This window comes from Falco peregrinus, chromosome 2, assembly GCF_023634155.1.
Source record: "Falco peregrinus isolate bFalPer1 chromosome 2, bFalPer1.pri, whole genome shotgun sequence".
Classification (NCBI taxonomy): Eukaryota; Metazoa; Chordata; class Aves; order Falconiformes; family Falconidae; genus Falco; species Falco peregrinus.
Window position 1 is genome coordinate 44,800,385 of NC_073722.1, and position 19,708 is coordinate 44,820,092.

The 19,708-nt window shown below is 46.7% G+C and overlaps 1 protein-coding gene across 3 annotated transcripts in view; it reads left to right on the top strand.

Annotated features, from left to right (window-relative positions):
• The first annotated feature begins 688 nt into the window (after nucleotides 1-688).
• FGFRL1 (fibroblast growth factor receptor like 1) overlaps nucleotides 689-19,708 on the top strand; it is a 181,799-nt gene continuing 162,779 nt past the window's right edge. Inside the window, exons 1-3 of one of the 3 annotated variants that reach the window (XM_055795272.1) lie at nucleotides 689-1,180; nucleotides 2,068-2,213; nucleotides 2,349-2,458. In XM_055795272.1, the coding sequence (XP_055651247.1) occupies nucleotides 2,203-2,213; nucleotides 2,349-2,458 (121 nt within the window). In that variant the 5' untranslated portion in view covers nucleotides 689-1,180; nucleotides 2,068-2,202. Of the gene's footprint in view, nucleotides 1,181-1,566; nucleotides 1,647-2,067; nucleotides 2,214-2,348; nucleotides 2,459-19,708 lie in introns of those variants that run through there. The other 2 variants (XM_055795273.1, XM_027791464.2) reach the window with 2 other exon arrangements.

Below are 19,708 nucleotides of genomic sequence, written 5' to 3' on the forward strand. Positions count from 1 at the left end.
TGGGCGGACAGTAATTTGCTGTAAGAGCTGATGCATCAGCCGAATCCTGTCTGGGAGTAAGTTATAAATACTAGTAACAGTTAATCTAACGAACAGCCTTCTCCACCGTTTATTTTCCAGGTTGGTTGAGTTTAGCTCAGTCCAGTCTCTTTCTGGCACGATTTGCACCCAAGCCCAGAGATCCAGCCGGCCCCAGCCTGCCCCCACAGTGGGTTTGGGGGGCCGGGGCTCGCCTGGCCCTGGCATTAGGGGTGCTTTGGCAGGGACCCGTTGTGGGGGTCAGGGGGTGGGGTGGGCTGCGGGGCTAGGGGTCTCCGCCGCCGCTGGGTCCCCGGGGCGGGCTGCGGTGGGGGCACCGCGGGGCGCGGGGCCGGCACGGCTGCCCCGGGCGGGGGGTCGCACCGCCGCGGGGGGGGGGCAGGGGCCGCGGGGCACCGTGCGCCGCCGGTGCCGGGGCTGGCGGGCGGGTGCCGCTCCGCGCCGCCGCTGCCGCAAAGGGTTAAGGGGAGCGGCGGCGCGGCGCGGAGCGGGCCGGCGGGGAGGGCGGGGGCTCCCGGGGATTGGTGCGAAGTTTGGAGCGGGGCGGCACCGCACCGCCCTCCGCGGCGGCTCGGCCCCCACAGCCACAAAGCCCTGCAGGGAAAGTTGCTTTATCGCTTGTTTCTCTCGCCCCGGCTCTCCCCCCCCCCCCCTCCCCTCCCCTTCCCCAGCCCCTTTCCCCTCCTCCCCTCGCTCCTTAAACGGGATTCCGGCTGGGCGAGCCGCAGGACGGCATCACCGGGCATCCCGCGGCGGCGGAGCCCCGGCGGGTCTGTCAGGTCCCCGCTGTCCCTGCCCGCGCACACACGCTCAGCCCGACCCGGAAAGCGGCGGCGGGGGGGTGGTGTAAAAAAATTTACGAGGTTTCCCTCTTTTCTCCTTAGCTGCTCGCCCGTGGCTCCCTAGTGGGAAACTCACCTCTGGGGCGAAGGTTTGGTAGAAAGCCGGTGGGGAAGGGGAGAGCCGCTGGGAGGGGAGGGCACCCCCAGGCAGCGGGCAGCCCCCACCCGCCCCCGGGGGGGATGAGCTAGAAGCCGGCGGCGGAGCGCCCAGCCGGGCGCCGTGGCCGCGGAGGGCATGAGGCGGCGAGCGGCGGGGATGGGCGCCAGCGCACGGTCCTAGAGCCCCGGCAGCAGCCAAGGTAAGTGCCCCCCCACGCCACCCCCTCCCCCCAGCCGGGCACACACACACCCCGCTGCCTGGCTGAGCGCTGCGACACCTACCGCACAGCTGGGAGCCGCCGGGTTTGCCCCGAAAGAGGGGTGGGGGGTAGCACCGGGTGGCATCGCGCCGTGTGTGCGTGTGTGTGTGCGTGCGTGTGTGTGTGCGTGTGTGTGTGCGCGCGTGTCCCGCCCCCAGCCTCCCTTCCCCGACCCCAGTTCCCGACTGCCAGTATCCCGTTCCCGGCCGCCGCGGGGCTGAGCCGCCCTGCGCCCCCGGGTCCTGCCCCGGGGGAGCCCCCTGCGCCCGCCCGGCCCCGCCGGCCGCCCCCTGCTGCGCACCGGGAGGCGAACGGCGGAGCGGCCGTGTGTGCTTTGCTGGATGCTCTGCGCGGGTTGTTGTGTGTCCTGGGGGCACGGAGTGTTTAAACCGGGGAGTTTACAAGGGTGAGGAATTCAGACAGTGTTTAGAGAGTGAGAGTTTTAGGAGGAGAACAGGGCGTAATTAATGTAAACCTGAGCTTACCCGCGTTTGCGTATCGCAGCGAAGGCATCCGCAAGAATCCGTGCAATGAAGTGCGGTTTTGCTTTGGGACGCACCTCTGGAGCGCAAGGAAACAAGTGGGGTTTGGGAAGGGGGGGAAGAGGAAAGGAAAAATCCGTGCTGTTGGGAGAGGCTGCGGAGCGGAGGAAGGCGTGCAGCCGGAGCAGGGCTGGGCTGAGGGGCACTGGAGCAGCGACACAAAATTTTCTGGGCTGCTGATGGGAGAGGTAATGTTCCTCCTCCCCCTTCTCCAAGTCCCTCCACAAATTGTTAACCTGAAATCTGGTTTTATGGCCACTTGCTAGCGTTTTGTTTGCCTTCCAGACTGGTCCTGTACAGGATACCGAAGAATTATGCATTAACTGTAAACTTAGAGGAGCTTACTGGCCTCAGTGGGTTTTTGATTTATATCAGGCTAAAGCAGAGGAGGGCAAAGTTTTCCTTGCTGAGCACCAAGGAATGAATTACAAGTACGTTGCTCTTTCATTTGCTGTTTCTGCTCTTAAGGCTTTGCAATAGGTTTTAAAACTCTGCAAAGTTGTGTGTTGTTTGGGGCTTTTGTTCCCCCCTGTAATTATTTTGCTCTCCTTTTTCCTGCCCCCCAGGTCTGAGAGGACGGTAGCCCATACGATACAGAGGGATCTGGTTTTCAAAATGGAATTGCAGCTTGTGCTCCTTTTCGCAGGGATAATCGCATTTTCAGACTCGGCGAGAGGTAAGGAGCCCACGCTTGCTGCAAACTCTGTGACTCGCACCTTTCCCTCTGCTCTGCGGGGCTCGTGCCCCGCAAACACCCGTGGTGCCCTCAGAGGGACCCTGTAAGGGAGGTGCTGTCAGTGCAGCCTTGTCCCCTGCACGTTGCTTCTCTGTGCAGGGGCGCAGGCTCGTGCCCACGTGTGGTCCCCTCGTTACCTGCGTGTGCCGGGGCCGTCGGTTTGGATGGAGCACGGCTGCTTCGGGTTTGCTGAGGTCTCTGAGGTGCAGGTGAACTTCCAGGGGCTTTTCTCGTGCATGTGTAAAAATACACAGACAATTTTAAAGAAAAGCGACTGCATTCCTCTGTGGATCAGGAATACCTCTCCCTTCTTGTAATCCCTCCAGCCTCTGCCCCGTGTATTCCCACTAGCAAACTAAACAAACACATCCATTAACTTCCTCAGTGACAGACAAATGACAGTTTCCAACAGCGAGAGCGTGCTTTAGCACTGGGGCTCCAGCAGTTGATCAGATTCCAATAAACAGGTTCCAATAAACCAGAGGCAAATTGAAATACATTGACCTGGGAGTGACGGAGGGAGTGGGCAGGAAAAAAGAATTTTTTTGGGGGGAGATTTTTTTTAAACAAAAGCTCTGGGATCAGAGTGGAAGGAGCAGTGGCTTTTCCTCTGCTCTTGCCTGCGTTGTACCTTGGTGGGTGCTGTCCTTGGAAAGCCTGAATGAGAAACCATGCTTTCAGCTCCCCCAGCTCTGGTCACAAAGGAGGGGCTGCATTGTTCCAGGAGAATGGGGGTATGGCTTTAGGATGCAGATTGCTCCAGCTGCAATTCCTAACAGTATCAGAGTTGCATGAATTGTTGAAAGACCTTTAAATCACCCAGTGCCGTGGAGCTGCAAATTAAAAGATTTAAACTTGCCCTTCGCTTGGGCCATAACTTGCGGGTGAGAGTGGGAAGGGAGAGAGGGAGTGTTACTCTAAAAACCCGAGGTTTGGTTCACACGTTGCTTTTTTTTCCTTTTTGGCATTGGCTCCCAAGCAAATATTTTATGGAGGCAAAAGCACTATAAAATGATTCGGCTGGAAGCTGGATGAAAAAGAAAACAGTATATAGGCTCTAAGTCCTACAAGTCTGAATTCCAGGCAAGGCTTACAATGGAGACTCAGTTTAACTTGTAGGCAATGGGCAGCAGTGTATGAATTAAGATGACCTCATGGACGTATATTATTGCAATGGACTTGGGAAGTTGGTGGAGTTCCGGAAAAGATCTGAAGTGGGCAGGAGAAGACAAAAAGATTCTTGTCTCTGTTGTGAGCTGAGCATCGGTTGCCTTACTGGCTGACCCTGTTTAAATTTGGTTTGCACTTGTCTTGCTTGTACTCTTTTATTGCCCCTGGTAAATGAAGTGCTGTGGGCTGCTGTTGTGTGAAGAAGCAACAGAAAATTAGCAGTGGTAATTTCAGGACATCATCGTTTTTCCTATGCAGAGGTCTTTTTAATATAAACTTTGATAGGATCATATTGGTAATTGGGTTATTTGAACTCTTTTCAGAGCTGGAAAAAGCCATCCTGCAAGTGGATGGAGGGATGGTCCTGGTTATTTAAAATGACGTGGAAGCAGAGTTTAAAAACCAGGGCCAAACCCATGAAAACTGTCACTCATTCACATGCTGATACCAAGAGAGATGAAGTGCATAAGAAAAAGGCATCATTGCTGTAAAAATATACACAAAATCCTAACATTTATATCCTGCTTTCTTCTATTTTTTATAGTAGAGGATGCAGGTGGAAGATCAAACTTGTGACTAGAGGCAAAACACTCCCCAGCATGTTGCAACCTTATTTTGTACTGTTGAATATCCCCAATTATTAGATATTTACATTGGGATAACTTCAGATTTTCAGAAAAATGTGGCCAGCTGTTAACGTGCCTACAGATTTTTTCCGCATGTATCATCCTGTGGGTTCGGCCGCTGGAGATGTATAAATGTTACCTGTTTCAGTCGCTCGGGTTTTATAGACAGTCCATTGGCCAAATCTCAGCCTGAGGTTGTGAGGCTTTTCTCCAGAGGAAGAAGGGCTCTTTGTTTTGGCCAAACGGGGTTTAATATCTGTATCCTGATTGCAAATTAGACGTGTGTGGCCCAAAGCGTGCCAACACCTCCTAATCTGAAGCGTCAGAAGTTAAATAGGTGCTCGCTGGCTTGCGGTCAAGTGAGGAAGGTGGCTGAGGAGGCTCTCGGTGAAAGTGCTGGTCCTTCACTTCTACTCCTATTAGGCAAAAGTAGTTTATGCTGGAATTAGGGTGTTAATTTGGAGCTGGCTGATTGTGTGCCCGTGTTCGGGGAAAGGCTGTGCCATAGTGCATTTGCACAAGGGGGCAGAATTAAGTTGCCCACGCACTCCGGCTTTGCTATTTCCTGACAGTCGAGTGCTCAGCTGCAGTCTTGCATTAAATGTTACGTTGTATTATTTTTACATCTTTATTTAGGTGATGCCTATTAAGGCAAAGGGCCCCAGGGGGATGACTGATTGGGCTAATGTGGCAACTTCTTCTCTCTCCTCCCAGTTCCCCAGGAAACAGGGACATTTTTCCAGGTTTAGAGCTGTGCCTACTGGCTCTGTCCTTTCCTATGACCCCATGTGTCACATTGCCGGCGTACAGAACACTGCAGAAAAGGAGGTATCTTAGCAAACCGAGATAAACTCTTAGGAAACAGGCAATACATTCAAAGTATCCACGCAAAGCAGAGAGCAGATCTGACTTTAAGAGATCCAGGTGCGGAACTCGCTGTGTCTGGAGGGATGAAGAATGAGATCGTTCTAGCTAAGTTTGAACCAGTGCTTTTGGAGCTGAAATTTAAAGACTTTGGCTAAGGGCTTGTCAACACCAGCAAACGTACTGGAATAACTCCTCCAAAAAAACTTAATCTGGAATAACTCCCTGAACAACCAATCTTATTCTAGGCTAAGGATCTGCCGGAGGGAGCCTGTACCAAAAAGTCTTCCTCCGGAGACATTTTGGTAAATATCCAAGCTCCTTCTTTCACTTTTGGGTGAAGACAAGAGCTTCTGTGTGCCCAAAATCCACTCCTTGAGAACAAAACCTGCGTGCTGGGGTTTTCTAAGAGAGACTGTGCCTTTCAGCTGACAGCCAAGGTGTAGGGTGGCAGCTTCAGCCCGGTTGCTGGCTGCACCGGATAGTGTCAGCCCTGCACCTGGGATAATAGGCAGGTCCAGTGGCTCGTCCCTCATGTCACTCCATTCCTGTTCTCTCCAAGCAGCCCTATACTGGGCATAAAAGTCCTCAGCTCCTGCCCTGGCCCTCCTCTGCAGGGACGAATGCCATCTTGGGTCACTAACCTTTAGTGACTATGTCCTGCAGCAATGTAGCTCCTACTGCTCCACACCTCCGGTTGGATACAGGTAATACAATCTGGTATTTTCCTGCCTGTGTTATCTCAGTGACATACAACGCAATATTTGTTCTGAATCTGTCAAGTTGCCATTGTATTCGCATTGGTGACCGTATATGGTAACATTGGGATGTGCTGGCTTGGTCCCGTGGCTTCAACGAGATTCTGTATGGTATGTTTAGATGTTTTTTGGTAAGAGTAGTAACAACCCTCCTGTTAGCGAGTAAACTGATATTCTGCTGGAAATGAATTAGTTTGGATGTTGACTTCATTTTTGGTGCATTGCTTAAGGAGGGGAAGAATAGGACCTTAATTGCTTTCTACTCTGGCACTTCTCTGTGTGACGCTTGGCTTGCAAATGTGGTTGGTCCCTGCTTTACAGGGAATTTGCTGATGGGGCTGCCTCAGAATTCAACAGTTTCATGCAGAAATAATACTATTTGCCATTTTTGTTTCTCTGAGTAGTAGAAAAAAGGGAATAGGATGCTAGAAGGCTTTTTTTTTAATTTCTTGGGAGAGGAGTTCTTCATTTTGGTAAACATATTTACCGTTCTGTAACTTTGGGGTTTGTAAGAGTGAATGGTAGTAAATGTAGAAAAGATAAATAATGATAATAGAGAGATGATTGTTGGCTTCTGTTCTTTTCCTTTATTCTTGTTGAATGGTTGTTGCCAGATATAACAATTAGGTAATTTCTCACTTGTGAAAGAGAAGCATGTTCAGATCTAACAGCCTGATTCAGGTTTTATGTAAGTCACATCTTCTGGTTAAGTTTGGGGCATTTTTTGTATCGTGTTCTGGGGGAGCTTGCTCATGAATAATCTGTCAGCATGACTTGTACCTAGAGTCAACATGACGATCTAAGAAAATCCTGGTTATTTTTTTAAACCCTAGTTCCTCCCTTCTTCTGAGGCTGTCGGCTACTTTAAATTGTGGCTGAGTTTAAACATAAAATACAGCGTGCGTCATACTGGAAATTTAGGGTTGATTTTATTTTATTTTTTCATTAGGAATATTCCAAAACTCAGCAAATTGCTTAAATACATTTAGATTTTCCTTAAAGTTTTTATAACTTTGTTTTCCAAGCCCATATGTTTCTTTGACCTTCATTAAAAGACGCAAGCAGCAAATTAAAACACGTCTTTTCTGTGATGAATTTGTATACAGCAAAGGCTAGACTCCAAAGTCTGACTCTTAGCCACGGAAGAAAATTTCATGTGCCATGAGATGGTTCTTGAGAAATTAAAGGAAAATGTGTTTTTTTTCAGGAAAAAATTGCCAATCAAAAACATAAAAGCAAAAGTGATGCTTGCTAGCAAGTAGGAACCTGCTTCTCAAGGTTTGGGACCATTGGTACTAATTTATTAACTGAAGATGAAGTTTGTTTTCTGGCGTGAATTGGCTGATGGAGCTGATGTTTTCCAATGGCATGTCTGACAATTCCTTTTTGAGCGGCTGTCTTGGAGCAAGTGGCGCTGGTACGTCTGGGTGCAGAATATGTGTTATGGAGTAGCGTGAATGCAGTAGAGCTGGCTGTGCATTTTTGCAGTAATTGTTGGAAAAGATAAAGATTTCCACTGAAAGGGGAAAATAATAATGTAGAGGTCCTCTTGTGCCTAGTTCGAATTTAAAAAAACAAACAAACAGTGCAACCTTTCATCATAGCTTTATTTGTTCACTGGGAGTAGGACCAGTACAGCTTTATGATTTTCCTGAGACGTGAAGCTCCTGCTTGTGTCTGCAGTGACTTGTAAAATCCTGCTGCTCAAAGGGTCCGTGCAAATGTATCCCAGCATTACAGCAGTCGGTGAAAATGTTCCTTTCTCCCCTTTCTTTCATTAACCTGCTCATTTTGTCTTGTTTCAAGGAGTTTGTCTTTCGTGTCACCTCTTCCTGTGTTTTCTGGTGGGCTGCTCAAGCTGAAATGCATTTGATCTTGTTTTGAACATTTAATTTGGATTTCTATTCCTTTTCTTGTTCTCTGTTAAGCAGCCTTGACTCAGAGCTTTCTCTAATAATAAGACACCTATACGTATTTAATTGTGTTGACCTGTCCTATCTTTTGTGCCAAGGTGGAACATTTTTCATCATATAAATGACTTTTATTTTTAAGATTTGAGCCAGTGTGAATGTAGAAACTGTGCTGTCAGATGCAAGCTTGTTGAGTCTGGTGCTCATTCGTAGCAGCTGTGGTACTAAGGTAAAAAAAAAATATTTCCAAAAGTAAGCTTGAATAATCTGATCTTGCTGCCCTGATGTTGTATAAGATATGCAGATGCAGCCCATGCCAGTTTTAACAGGTTAGGACCTGATTCAGAGCCTGTGAGTGTTGGTGCTGTGACTCCTACTCACTCCCGTGGGCTTTGGATCCATCCCTGAAGGATGACTTGAGCAGATTATCTGTGCTATCAGCCTCTGTGTAGATCCCTTGTGTACGACAGCAGAAGAGAGGTAGGCTAAGCGTGGTATATTTGGATCCTGCCATTTGCCTGCTTGACCAGACAGCTCGGACTTAATTTTTTTATTCTAGAAACACATTGGTTCTGCCTGCTGTGAGTTCTGGCTGGTGGCTGGAGCGTGCGCTGCTGGGGTTGAAAGCAACTTGGAATTCATTGCTTTAACTTCAGGTCGCCGCAGAGGGGCCGATCCCCAAAGCAAGGGTGCCATTCTGTGGTGGTGTTGCTAGTTGTGGAGGGGCTTAAGACTGGCCCGAGTGTTATTTAACAGGTTAATGTATGCTGTTTACTGCTGAATCCATTCACATCTCTGATTTTTTTTTTCTTCCTTTTCTTTCCGAGTCAAATAAACACGGGCTGCGTGGAACTTGGTTGGTTGCCCTGATCACACAGTGTCCCCATTGTATCGCAGCAGAAACACAGCATCCAGCCATGCCGCGAATAACCTAACGTTTTTATTTCATCTCAACCACTCCAATTTTCAGGAAGAAATTCAGCCAATAACTCCAGGCTACTTCTTCCATTAAGTGTTCAAACTTAATTTTGAGCTTCACTGAGGGAAGAAAAATGTAAATTGGGAACAGAGGCTTCTCAGAGCAGGTTAATGTTTCTCAGGACTGCTGCACCTCTATTTGAAGTCTCTCTGAGTGGCTTCTAGCTTGGTGGGACCCAAAATAATTTCTCCTTATATCTGATAAATTTATTAAATGACAGATTTACACAATCTTGGGTATCCTGTCAAGCGGCTGAGAAGTGAGTAATGCAAGAGGCGTCATACCCAAGATGCCACTTGGGTCGTGTTGACTTTGGTGGGTATTTTAGGAACCGTCAGTATTTGTGCATGTAAGATAAAAACGCAGGGTCAGCAGACAAATGCAGAAATATGGACTTAATTTGTGCAGTAGGCCTTTTCTTCAATTCACATTCTCCTTGCTGCATTTGCTTCCATGTGCCTGCTAAACTGATGACTGTAAGGGTTTGGTACTGGTGTTGTGCAGACTCCTCATGGCAACAGTGGGCTTGTTCCGCCCAGCACAAGATATTCGGGCAAGGGAAAAAGCTGGAGCAGGATGTGGAGGGAAATGTAAGCGTTAGCCAACCTTCAAGGGAAAATTTGGGCCACGTTAGTGTGCTGCTGCTCTTGAGGCCTGATGCAGCCAAGGCTTGTGAGAGCATCTCCAGTGGGCACTGTGTGTGGTCTGAAGATGATGTTGGGGATGCGGCTTTTCCAAATCTCTGCTGTATTCCACCCCCTCACCCCCCCCAGTCCTCTCAGGTGCCCCCATGTATAGGTGTGTGCTTAATTGGCTTTTGACCAATGTGTGACTCTGAGTAGAAGCATTCTCTAGTAAAAGGGGCGTTTTCATTCTGGTAGCTAGTATTTAACTATTGCCTTGTGTGGATTTAAATCTTTCTTTTCCTAACAGAAGTGAGGCCAAATGAACCCCAAAGAAGGGAGAAGGGACAGTTATTCAGCCCCACCAGCCTCCCAAAACTGAACAAGCTAAACTAGTTAGGTTGCTGCAGATCCAGGAGCACTGTGAGCTGGTTTCTTTTCCTCCTTTTTTTTTTTCTTTCTTTTTTTTTTTTTTTTTTCTCAACTAATGGATTTGTGTGAGTTGGAGTAATTGAGGAAGCTATTTTTTTTTTTTTAGTTGTTGTTCTTACCTAAACAGATCTGTTAACACTAGTTAAGCAATGACAAGTGTCAGACAAGTTGCAGGTGTATGAACTGCATGTCAAGGCTGGAAGGGTTAATGAATAACAGGATAACCATGTGGACATTGTGGAATATCTCCTCAGAGGTAGTGCAGGCTCTCTGTGGAAGGAAGAACGCTTGTTTAGCATGAAGCAGTCTATGTAAAACTGGTGGCTAAAACTCCTTCAGAGTGTGGATACCCTTCCGAGACAGGATGCTATGAGCCATCTCGCTCACCTGCTAGGTGGATTAAGTCTTCTGCGGATTAACATGTTTTGGTGAAAATCACCACAGTGTCTCTTTAGCCAGACAAGGAATATTAGGAAGTATTTAATGTATTTTGGGGCAGTTTATAGGGGGAAACTGGGAGAAGAGTTGCCAGCTCCACTAGCATATGGAGATTAGGCTCTGTGTTCTGATAAGTCATTTCATATTTTAATGGTCAGGGTCAGATACTGCTCTTCATTATAAAGGTGATAGTCTCTTTAGATTCAGTGAGTTGTGGCTGAGTAGCTTGAGTAGCATTTAAGTTTATAATCCTGCCGGAGAGCAGAAACTGGAGCCTCATAAAACCAGGTTCTGTTTCAGTTCTGTATGGCATCAAGCCATGGGAGGGTTCATCGTGATCTGCAATAGTTAATGTAAAACTGAGTTACCAGATCATAGCTGATGAGTATCTTTCCTCCTCCTGGTATTCGCAACCAATCAGAAATGCAGTATTGCTAGGGTTAATTTCGTTAAGGGCTAATGGGAGTGGAGCTTTCAACTTAATCATGGCCAGGACAGGTGTTTACTTTTCCTTGACAAGTTTGATTGACAAGGAGTTGTAAACCTATTAGGGAGATACTTGTATATGCAGGGGAACTGCCTTTGGACAGTTGGTTTCTAATTGCCAGATTTGTTATCTGAAAATGTTTGCCACTGCTCTTGGCGCACATCTGTTGTTTCTGGGGTACAAAGAGACACAAGAAAGTGGTGGAGGCTAGTCAGAACATTTTGCTCAGGGGCTAGATAAACCACCAGGTAGGAATGGGTCAGTGTTTTATGCAGAGCTGAGCAAGGTCCCGCTTGTACCACTAAGGCAGAATGCTTTTCTGGATTCCCTGCTTGCTCAAGCAGCAGTAGGCCAGGGGATTTGGAGGATTTCAGGCAGTATTTTTTGATAGTGGTGTATACAGGGTTATTCCTGTCATTGGAAACACCCGACTAGTCCTTCTTTGCAATTGGTAAGCTAGCCAGAGGGTGTTTAAATTGAAGTTTAGTTCAGGGCTTTTTTCCCACTTGAGTAGTACTGTCAGGAGGAAGATTGTAGATTCAAGGGGATGGGAATCTGTCCTTTTTCCTCATGTTTTTACCACTAATCCCAAGGAAGAAGACAGCATGGTGCTAATCAAAAGTAGTCACAGCAACAGACCTGCATACTTAATTACTACTATTTATTGAGAGTTCCAGGGTGGGACTGGGGGGGAATTATAAAGAAGAGACCCCAAAAGTGCTGCTCAGCATAGGCAGCATTCCTTTTCTAGACAGAACTGGGAGAAAAAAACTTGTCTTTCTGAAGACCACAGACTAGCTAGCTGGAGATTGAGGCTTATTTTTCTCTTATCCTAGAAAATCCAATAAATCCAGTAAATTCTTTCAGTGTGGTCTTCCAAGAGTTTTTCAACTTCGTCTGACTCACAGATTATTTGAGTGCCATTATAGACTAGGGGTCAAGCAAGTTAATTCACAGAACAGTATGCTGCCCTGTTTTCAAACTGTGCTAATCAGGGTTTTGAGTCAAAGCATGGTAGTTTGCTTAGGGAAATTATTTTCCTGTTAGAAAATTACAAATAGGCTCTGACTATTCGTATTGGCTTCACTCACTGGAGTGCTCACATCACATGCGGAGCAAAGCCCCTGGGGATGTACTGGCTGTGGATCAGGGCACCGGTGGGGGCTCATTTCCCAGCTCCAAAGACTAAACTTGTGAAAAGAGGTTGAAAACTTGTGAAAGAAAATAAAGAACTTGTTACGGTCACATTTATACCTCCAGCAGGACCGAGGGAGGGCTGCGTGGAGCCCATCTGAGCTGTAACATGAATGTCCTTTCCCAAAGGAGACGTTTGGTGGAGTTATTTGGTTACCTCTCCCCCTCACCTTTTTGTAATTGACTCTTGTTTACTTTTTCCTCCTCCTTTCCTGAAGCTTATTACCACTGTTTAGGCAGAGGAAATGAATTAACATAATTTACTGGTTTTTAGAACGAGACACATTCCCTGCATGTAGGTATACACACGCTCGCAGTTGCCCTCCCAGTGCTGTGCAGAGAAGCGTGTTTACAGAGTCTGGGTCCATTTAGGGAGAACAATACCCTGATTATGGAGGGCAGCCTTTTATTCCCAGAAACCAGAAGGAACCATTCGCTTCAAGCAGCTACTGCCCCTTGAAGGTACAGGCGGCATGAGCTGCGGGAACAGGGGAGTAAATCTGTTGTGGACACAAACCAGCAGCATTGTTCCCTGAGGAAGTTGATTTAGGGGTGGGGGTGAGAAATAGTCTTGGGACAAACCAAATGCCAAGTGTAAGATCTGTCAGCGTGCAGAGAGGTGTTGTGACTTCCAGTTTAATTTCCAAATAATAGCCTTGAGACTTCACAGGGAGTTATTTGATGCTTCCTGAGCTGACAAGGTGCTGGGGAAGCTTGGGTGGGAAGAAGATGGTAACTGAGCCTCCAAGTGTTTTTGGATGGGCTGAGTTGGGTTGAAAGGTGCTGTTATGTATGAAATGCCAGTCACTTCTAATTGCAGTCATGCACCTGTGCCTGGTAGATAATGCTAGAGCCGTGTCATATGGAGCATTTGCTTCACATGATGTTGGGAAAGGTCAAGCACTTGATTTCTGTCCTGCTAAGTTGGGTCGTTAGCAGCACAGATAGGAGCCCCCTTCCTCTGCCTGACTGCAGCCATGTGGATCCTGGCAGTAAGTGCTTCTCAGGTGTGATCTCATGGCAGCTGAAGGTTACTGAACTTGACCCCATCACCAGCCTGTCCTTGTCCTGCTCTGCTCCCAGCCTCGTAACTCCCTTGTGCCAGTGTGAGAATTCTTCTGACCTTGCTGGTGGGCGTTTTCGGGAGGTAACCTGGGCAGGAACCCAACCTGGAATAAAAACCATGATGGGTTAAAACGTTAGAGGAGCATGACCTGGGGTCCTGGGATATCACAGCGTGACCAGAGGCAGCAGGTCCTTTCCATTCCCACTTATGGCAGGAAGGCTCATTACTTTGGAGTACTGGGTGTTTATGTGAACATTTATAAAATGACCCTTTAGGAATGTAAAATGTAGTATTGCCAGGGGGCAGCAAATGTGAAGACTGGACAAATTAGGTTTGGATCCTGGGTCCTCCCTTGGTGGATGCTGTTGGAAAAGGTGTGTATTACCCTGGTAGAAACTTCTCATCCAGAAGTGGTTTGGGCCGTTCTGAACAGGCAGCAATTATTCCTCGTTGTCTTTTGCTCTTGGTTCAGCTCTGTCAGATGGTAGCACATTGCTGACCCTTCTGCAGCGGGAAATTCCAGCTTTCACAGTCTTTATCACGATGATTTTCTGTTTGTCTCAGTGTTCCCTTGAAATTTGGAGCGCTTTATAGGGCAAAGGGAATCTTCCTTTGCTTTTGGCTTCTGAAGGAGAAGGATCATTTTGGGGAGCTGGGAAATGGCAAGTTAATGCGGCCAGCATTTGCTGACCCTCCTATGGCATTGCCTACTGCAAGGAAGGAGACACTCCATCCAGCCCACAGCAAAGATGGGCTGCAGCCAGTGCTGTCTGTGAGCAGGTTCCCTGTGGTCCAGGCACAACGTGTGTTGACCCTGGCATCAAGGCAAATGTGGTTTGTCACCCAGGCTGGAGAGGGAGCCAGGTTCCCTCTGCGTCCCTCCCTGGACTTCTGAATACTGACACCTCTTCAGGGGGTTACAGAAATAAGGCAGAGAAAACAACTGGTGCAAAATACTCCCTGTGGGTGAAAATATTTTTCCAGGGGAACAGAGCCAGTAGGATAAACAGGTAAAGCTGCAGGGCTGCATTAACCACACTTTTTGGGGCTTTCTGGAGGGGAGGTGTTTATGTTGGCCTGTGAGACTTGGTGGGTGAATTCTGTCTGGGGATGATTGACACATGTCTAATGTGATGAACCATGACCCTGCACTCTGGAGAAACTGTGGCTTTTGCCTGTTGATCCAGTTTTTTGTAGAGGCGATGATCCTGGTGCACATCCCAGTACCCACGTGAAGGCTGCTGGGGTTACTCTGCATTGGAAGACTAAATTCTGGTACGCTCAGGAAAATTCAAACTTGGTGCTAAATAACCATAACTATCCCATGGCAGCAGGGATGTGTTTTTTTGTTTTGCCTTTTTAAAAATATCTTTTAAAACCTGCCAGGCGTTCTCAGGCTTGCATGATGTGAGAGGGGGAAGCACTGGTTCCTGTGCCAGCCCAGGGACTGCAGTGAGTGCCATAGGAACCACTCCAGGGTCCATCCCTGTGTCTGTTGCCTTGATGGCTTTCTGCTGAGAGCATGAGGGTGTGCAGTGAGCTGTGGAAAAATGTGAATCTTGGCAGCAGTCCCTGATTCAAAATATCTGGGAAACACTGAGCTGGGAGGTTGAAAATACATCTTGGGGGATTCTTTCTCCAGAAGGAAAAACAGCATCAAACTTCCACTGAGACAAGGGTTTGAAAGAAAAAAATGTGCAATGCAGAATTAAAAAGGGAACTGCTTAGTCATTGGACGCTAATTGAAATAACAGCAGAGAGGAATAAGCTTGAATGAATTTTAATAGCCTCTTGATTTGGATCTTTTTGTTTGCATACTTACAGGTGCTTTCCCTTTTACCTCTGCAAAAGTAATGCAGATACTATAATAAATATAAAAAAACTCAAACCCCCAACCAGCAAACCCAATAACTTATCTGAGGGAGGTGAAAAATGAAGCAAAGTAATTGAACAAGCTTTCTGCTCTAAGTATTCCAGCCTTAAAGCCAGAGTAGGGCCTTCCATCCTGTGGCGTGTGTTGGAGGGTATTTTGCTACAGGACAGATGTTAAGGCAGAGCTTGAGGAGGACTACAACTTCTAAAATATTTAATACTGCTTTTGGAGAGCAGGTCAGCAAATGAGCAATGGTTTTGGTTGATACAAGGAACACAGCAGAAGGCAAAGTTGTTATTATAGCTGGTATTAATTTTTTTTTTTGGGAGGGGGCTAGTGCCTGGAAGTCCTAATTGTACCAAAGGTCTGTTGTTGTGTTAAGAGCTGTCAAACCTAGAATGAATGACAGACGGCTACAGTCTTAAATGCAAGTCACTAACAACATATACTCCTTGTTTAGAGACTTTTACTCTGACAAAGGCTCCCTCCAAAAACTAGACCCATCGGTCTAGCCAAGTTTTATTTTACCCATATAAACCTGAGACAGGTGAGATCTCATATTTGCCTGCAGTGCCCCATGCAAAGCAGACATTGCCCCGATAAGGATTTCTTGCTGCTGCTACAATACAGACCCACACGACTGATAATCTCATGCCCAAACCCTGGACAAGTGCCCAAGGTGAAACAGGTGCTAACGTATCGTTCATGCCCCAGCTGCAGGGCTGGCGCTTGCACGCCCAGCGTGGTGTGTATGTGTGAATCACAAGCCCAGCCATCCCCTCCCTGTTGAGTACAAACTTCATCACTACCTTTAGGGAGAGCCAGGCATTACGCCGTACTTACTTTTTTATGGAAACAACCATCAGAAGTCCTTGAATGGGAGAAAAGAAGAAAAGCCCCAGAGATTATTCAAGCATTATTATTAGCAGCAAGATGTTTGCAAGCGTGCTAACAACGAGGTCTGACTGCTCCTGAGCATTGCTCCACATCCCGCTCCACAACTCGCCCACCATGGGTTTCTGTTCCCTCCTGGAAAAGTGCAAAGAAAAGCCAACCTAAAATCTGGTGGAGGAGAAGGGAGTTGAGAAAGGCAAATTTTCACACAGACACAGAAAAAGAGGTTCTTCCAAAAAAATTTGTTTTGCTTGGAAAGGCTTGTGGTGGTTGTTGAAAGGGCATTTCAGTGGAAAAGGGCCAAGCAACCCAAGGCAGAACCAACACCCTCAATTGAGAAAGATTTTTCAAACAGCAGTACTGTTAAAAAGTAATTAAAGTCAAATAAAACAAGGAAAATAGTGGATGACACATCTATTTGAATTCATCCTGGTTTGAATCTACTGAAACCCATGTAGCACGACACTGGAGACACACAAGGGGAACTACAAACCCGAGAATTTCAATTCACTTCTGTGACTACAGAAGTTTCTGATCTCAGACACCATTTCTACCAAGTGCTGAAGCACATACTTAACTTTTAAGCACCTGAAGATTGTTTGGATTTAAAGAAACACTTGCTGAGGACCCCAAGTTACAATTATTTGAAATACAGAGGACCTAAGCATAGGCTGAAGTGCTAGCAATTATTTCACAAGGCTTCTGACACTGAATTTTTCCCTTTAAAATTATTTTGCTGGGATCACGGAAATTGGGGAAATAACTCAGCTTTCAGTTGAAGAGAAACTAACCCACAAGATTTCAGCCCTGATGATTTTGAAGGACAGAAAATAGGAGTTGTGTTGATCAACCTTTCTGGGTGGCTTAGCACCAGTAGGGAAATAAAGAATGGAAGCAGGTTGTGCATGACTCCGCTAAACCAGCCCTGTTCTTTTGAAGGCTGCTGTATGATTTTTGGGTGCCGGTGGGGGCAGTGGCCTGTTGTGCAAGGGCCTGAGGCTGGTCATGCAGACACCCTCCACACTTGCAGTTCCCTTTGTTTGGTTCCTCTGCCTCCCCAGCAATGTTATCTTGAGCGAAACTTGAAAATTAAAAAAAAAAAAAAAAAGAAAAGTGGGGGAGAAAAAAAAGAAGAAAAGAACATTTTTGAGGCCCAGCTGTGTCACTTCAATTTTTGCTAGCTGTTGAGGAAGATTTGTGAGGACTCTCTGGGGGAGAAAGGGTCGGGTCAGAGGTAGAAAGCTGCTCACCCTTTACCGGAGGCATTTATAATGCTAGGGCAGCTCCCCCGGGAGCATCCATCTGTCTGTCCTTCCCTCTGGGGTTGACAAAAGGCAGACAGCCTTCCTCCAGCTGTTCTCTCTGTCACTTTACAGATGAGACGCTGAAAAGCCCTTGGCCTTGAGACAGCTCTTCTCTCTCTAGCTCGTTCTACCCATCCATTAACGTCAAGCAAAGGTGTTTTATAACTATTTTATAACTTTTTCAAGAGCGAGACCTTCACGCCCTTGCAAAGGGAAAGTCCAACTCCTGTGTGAGGTGGCTGCCAAAATCCATGCATGGCAAGTTACGTGCAACAGCAAACAGGACTTTTGCTTTTTATTTTTATTTTTGGAGAGTTTACCCAAAAAGGGCATCTTTGTTTTAAGTGAGAGTGGGGAAAAAACCCATCTTTATCCTTCCCCATCAGGATGGAGATACCTAACACCAGTGCTGGACATGATCTTCTGTCTTATTCCATTTCTGATGCACTTTGAGACCTGGTACCAAGAGCTGGTGGCTCTTTTGCTTGCTTTTATCAGTCCCTAATGAAAGTGAGCAGCATTTCGAGTAATTGTTCACCCTTGTAGCTCTTGGCCTGTGCAATGTGTGTGAAGCACGAGGAATGAATTATGAAAAAAATAATTAAAAATCATACGTGGCAGTGCATTTCCTGACAGAGAACAGCGAGACGATGGCAGAGACTCTCAGGCCTTCTCTTACCCGCTCACCCGCTCCTCTTGTACCAACTTCCAGTAATTTGGCTGCATGTTTTCTTAGTGACCAGCTTCCACCCAAAGGCTACTGAATTTTTCTTAAATGTCGGTTTCTGTCAGAGCTGATAAGGCAGCAGCCAGCCTGAAAAGATAAAGCAGGCTATCAAGGCTTCTTGGCTTTGCCTTTATTTGGATTTTTTAGCAAGTATTTGACACACACTGAGAGCTGTCTGGAGACTTTGGGTTTAGTGGGTGGTGTTCCACCCGCCCCCCACCCCCAGCTTCTCTTTGTCTTTGGCTCCAAAATCCTTTTAGGGTGATATGGGAGAGAAAAAGAAGAGTGCTAATGGAGCTGGGAATTAGTGGGGTTTACTGAAGGGAGCGTGGAAGGTGGGCAGCTGGGGCTGGATGCTGAGGGTGGTTCTGAGCCCTGCTCTTTTGATGGCTCCAGTTGGAAAATATTCCCGCTAACCAGGGTTTAAGGGGGGCGAGGCGCAACACAGAGTCATCCTAAACACCCGATCACTGGCAAAAATGTGTCATGGTGTAGGAAAGGTTGTGATTAATTGTCTTTCCAACTCCCTCCTTGACTCTGTCTCTCCTTTTCTTGAAGTATTACCCCTGTTTGGGCTGCTGGTTTTTGTTAACCTGTGAAGGAGTGTTCGCATTTGGCTTATGTTAACCAGAAAGGAAACTTTTTCAGCCAAAAATTGATTTGCCTTCTGATGCTAATGACTTTGTTATAGGGAGCCTGGTGAGCAAGGCAGATGTGGATAGAAAACATAGCCTGTGCCCTTACACAAAGATGTCTTCTGTCACCCTTGGAGTAGGAGATTACTATCCTTTTTCAGCTCGAGCAAGCCCTTGGTGATGTAAGGTGTCCCCCCACGCTTGCATCTTTGCAGTGACCCTGTGTGTCCCAGCTTGCCCTCTGTCTGATGCAACTCTGTTGATGGTTGCATTGTGGGCCAGATTAGGACAGAGATCTGTCTGGAAATCCAACAAAAAAAAAAAAAAAAAAAAAAGTCAGTCATGGCACAGTGCTATAGCAATGGGTTTTATATACCTGGCTGTTGTTTGTGGCACCCCTCAGGTGGTTTGCACAAAGCATGCTGTTATTCACTGATATTTAATATTCATTGTTTTCTTAGTGATGTTTCACCATGGCTGGAATTACAACACCAAACACCAAGTCCCATTTTCGAGTTTCAATGCAATTTGTGGGCATGCTTTAATTAAGCTTCACAGCACTGCTTGGAGGAACATATTTTACGCCTACAGTGTTGTGCAGGCAGCCTCATACAGAGGGTCAGAAGCAGTATGGGAACACAGTGGTTTTGTTACGCGCTTCTGCCTAGCAAATCTTTCTTGCTCTTTAATGTAACCTGTCGCATATGAAATTAATTTCCAACATCCATTTGCTCACAAAGTAGCGTTCTTCACACCAGAAATCCATAACAGTAGAAGAAACCATGGCCAGATGTCTATATTTATAGAAAACTGGCATGTTCTGTCTGGCGATGACAGAATATTTCACTCTATTTATGAAGTGCTCATGTTTTTAGAAGTATAGAAATCCAGTCAGTATCAGTAGAACTATTCATCAGACGTCTTGCTTTTTTAATTTTAAACAGCAGAACATGTTTCTTTAGTTGATGCAGTACCACCCCCCCACCCACCCCCCAACTTTTCCTACCCTTCTGTTGTTGCTGTATACTTTTTTCCAGCTTCACAAACATTTTCATTTTAGAGGGACATCTCTGGCTTTAAAAAAAAACATTACTAGAATCTCATGCAACTTTGGCTACGTACTTCTACAGCAGGCATTTTTACTTGTGAGAGAACTGTCTAAAAAGCTGAAAGAATAATTTCCAGTCTAGGAGTAGATTGTGCAGCATTT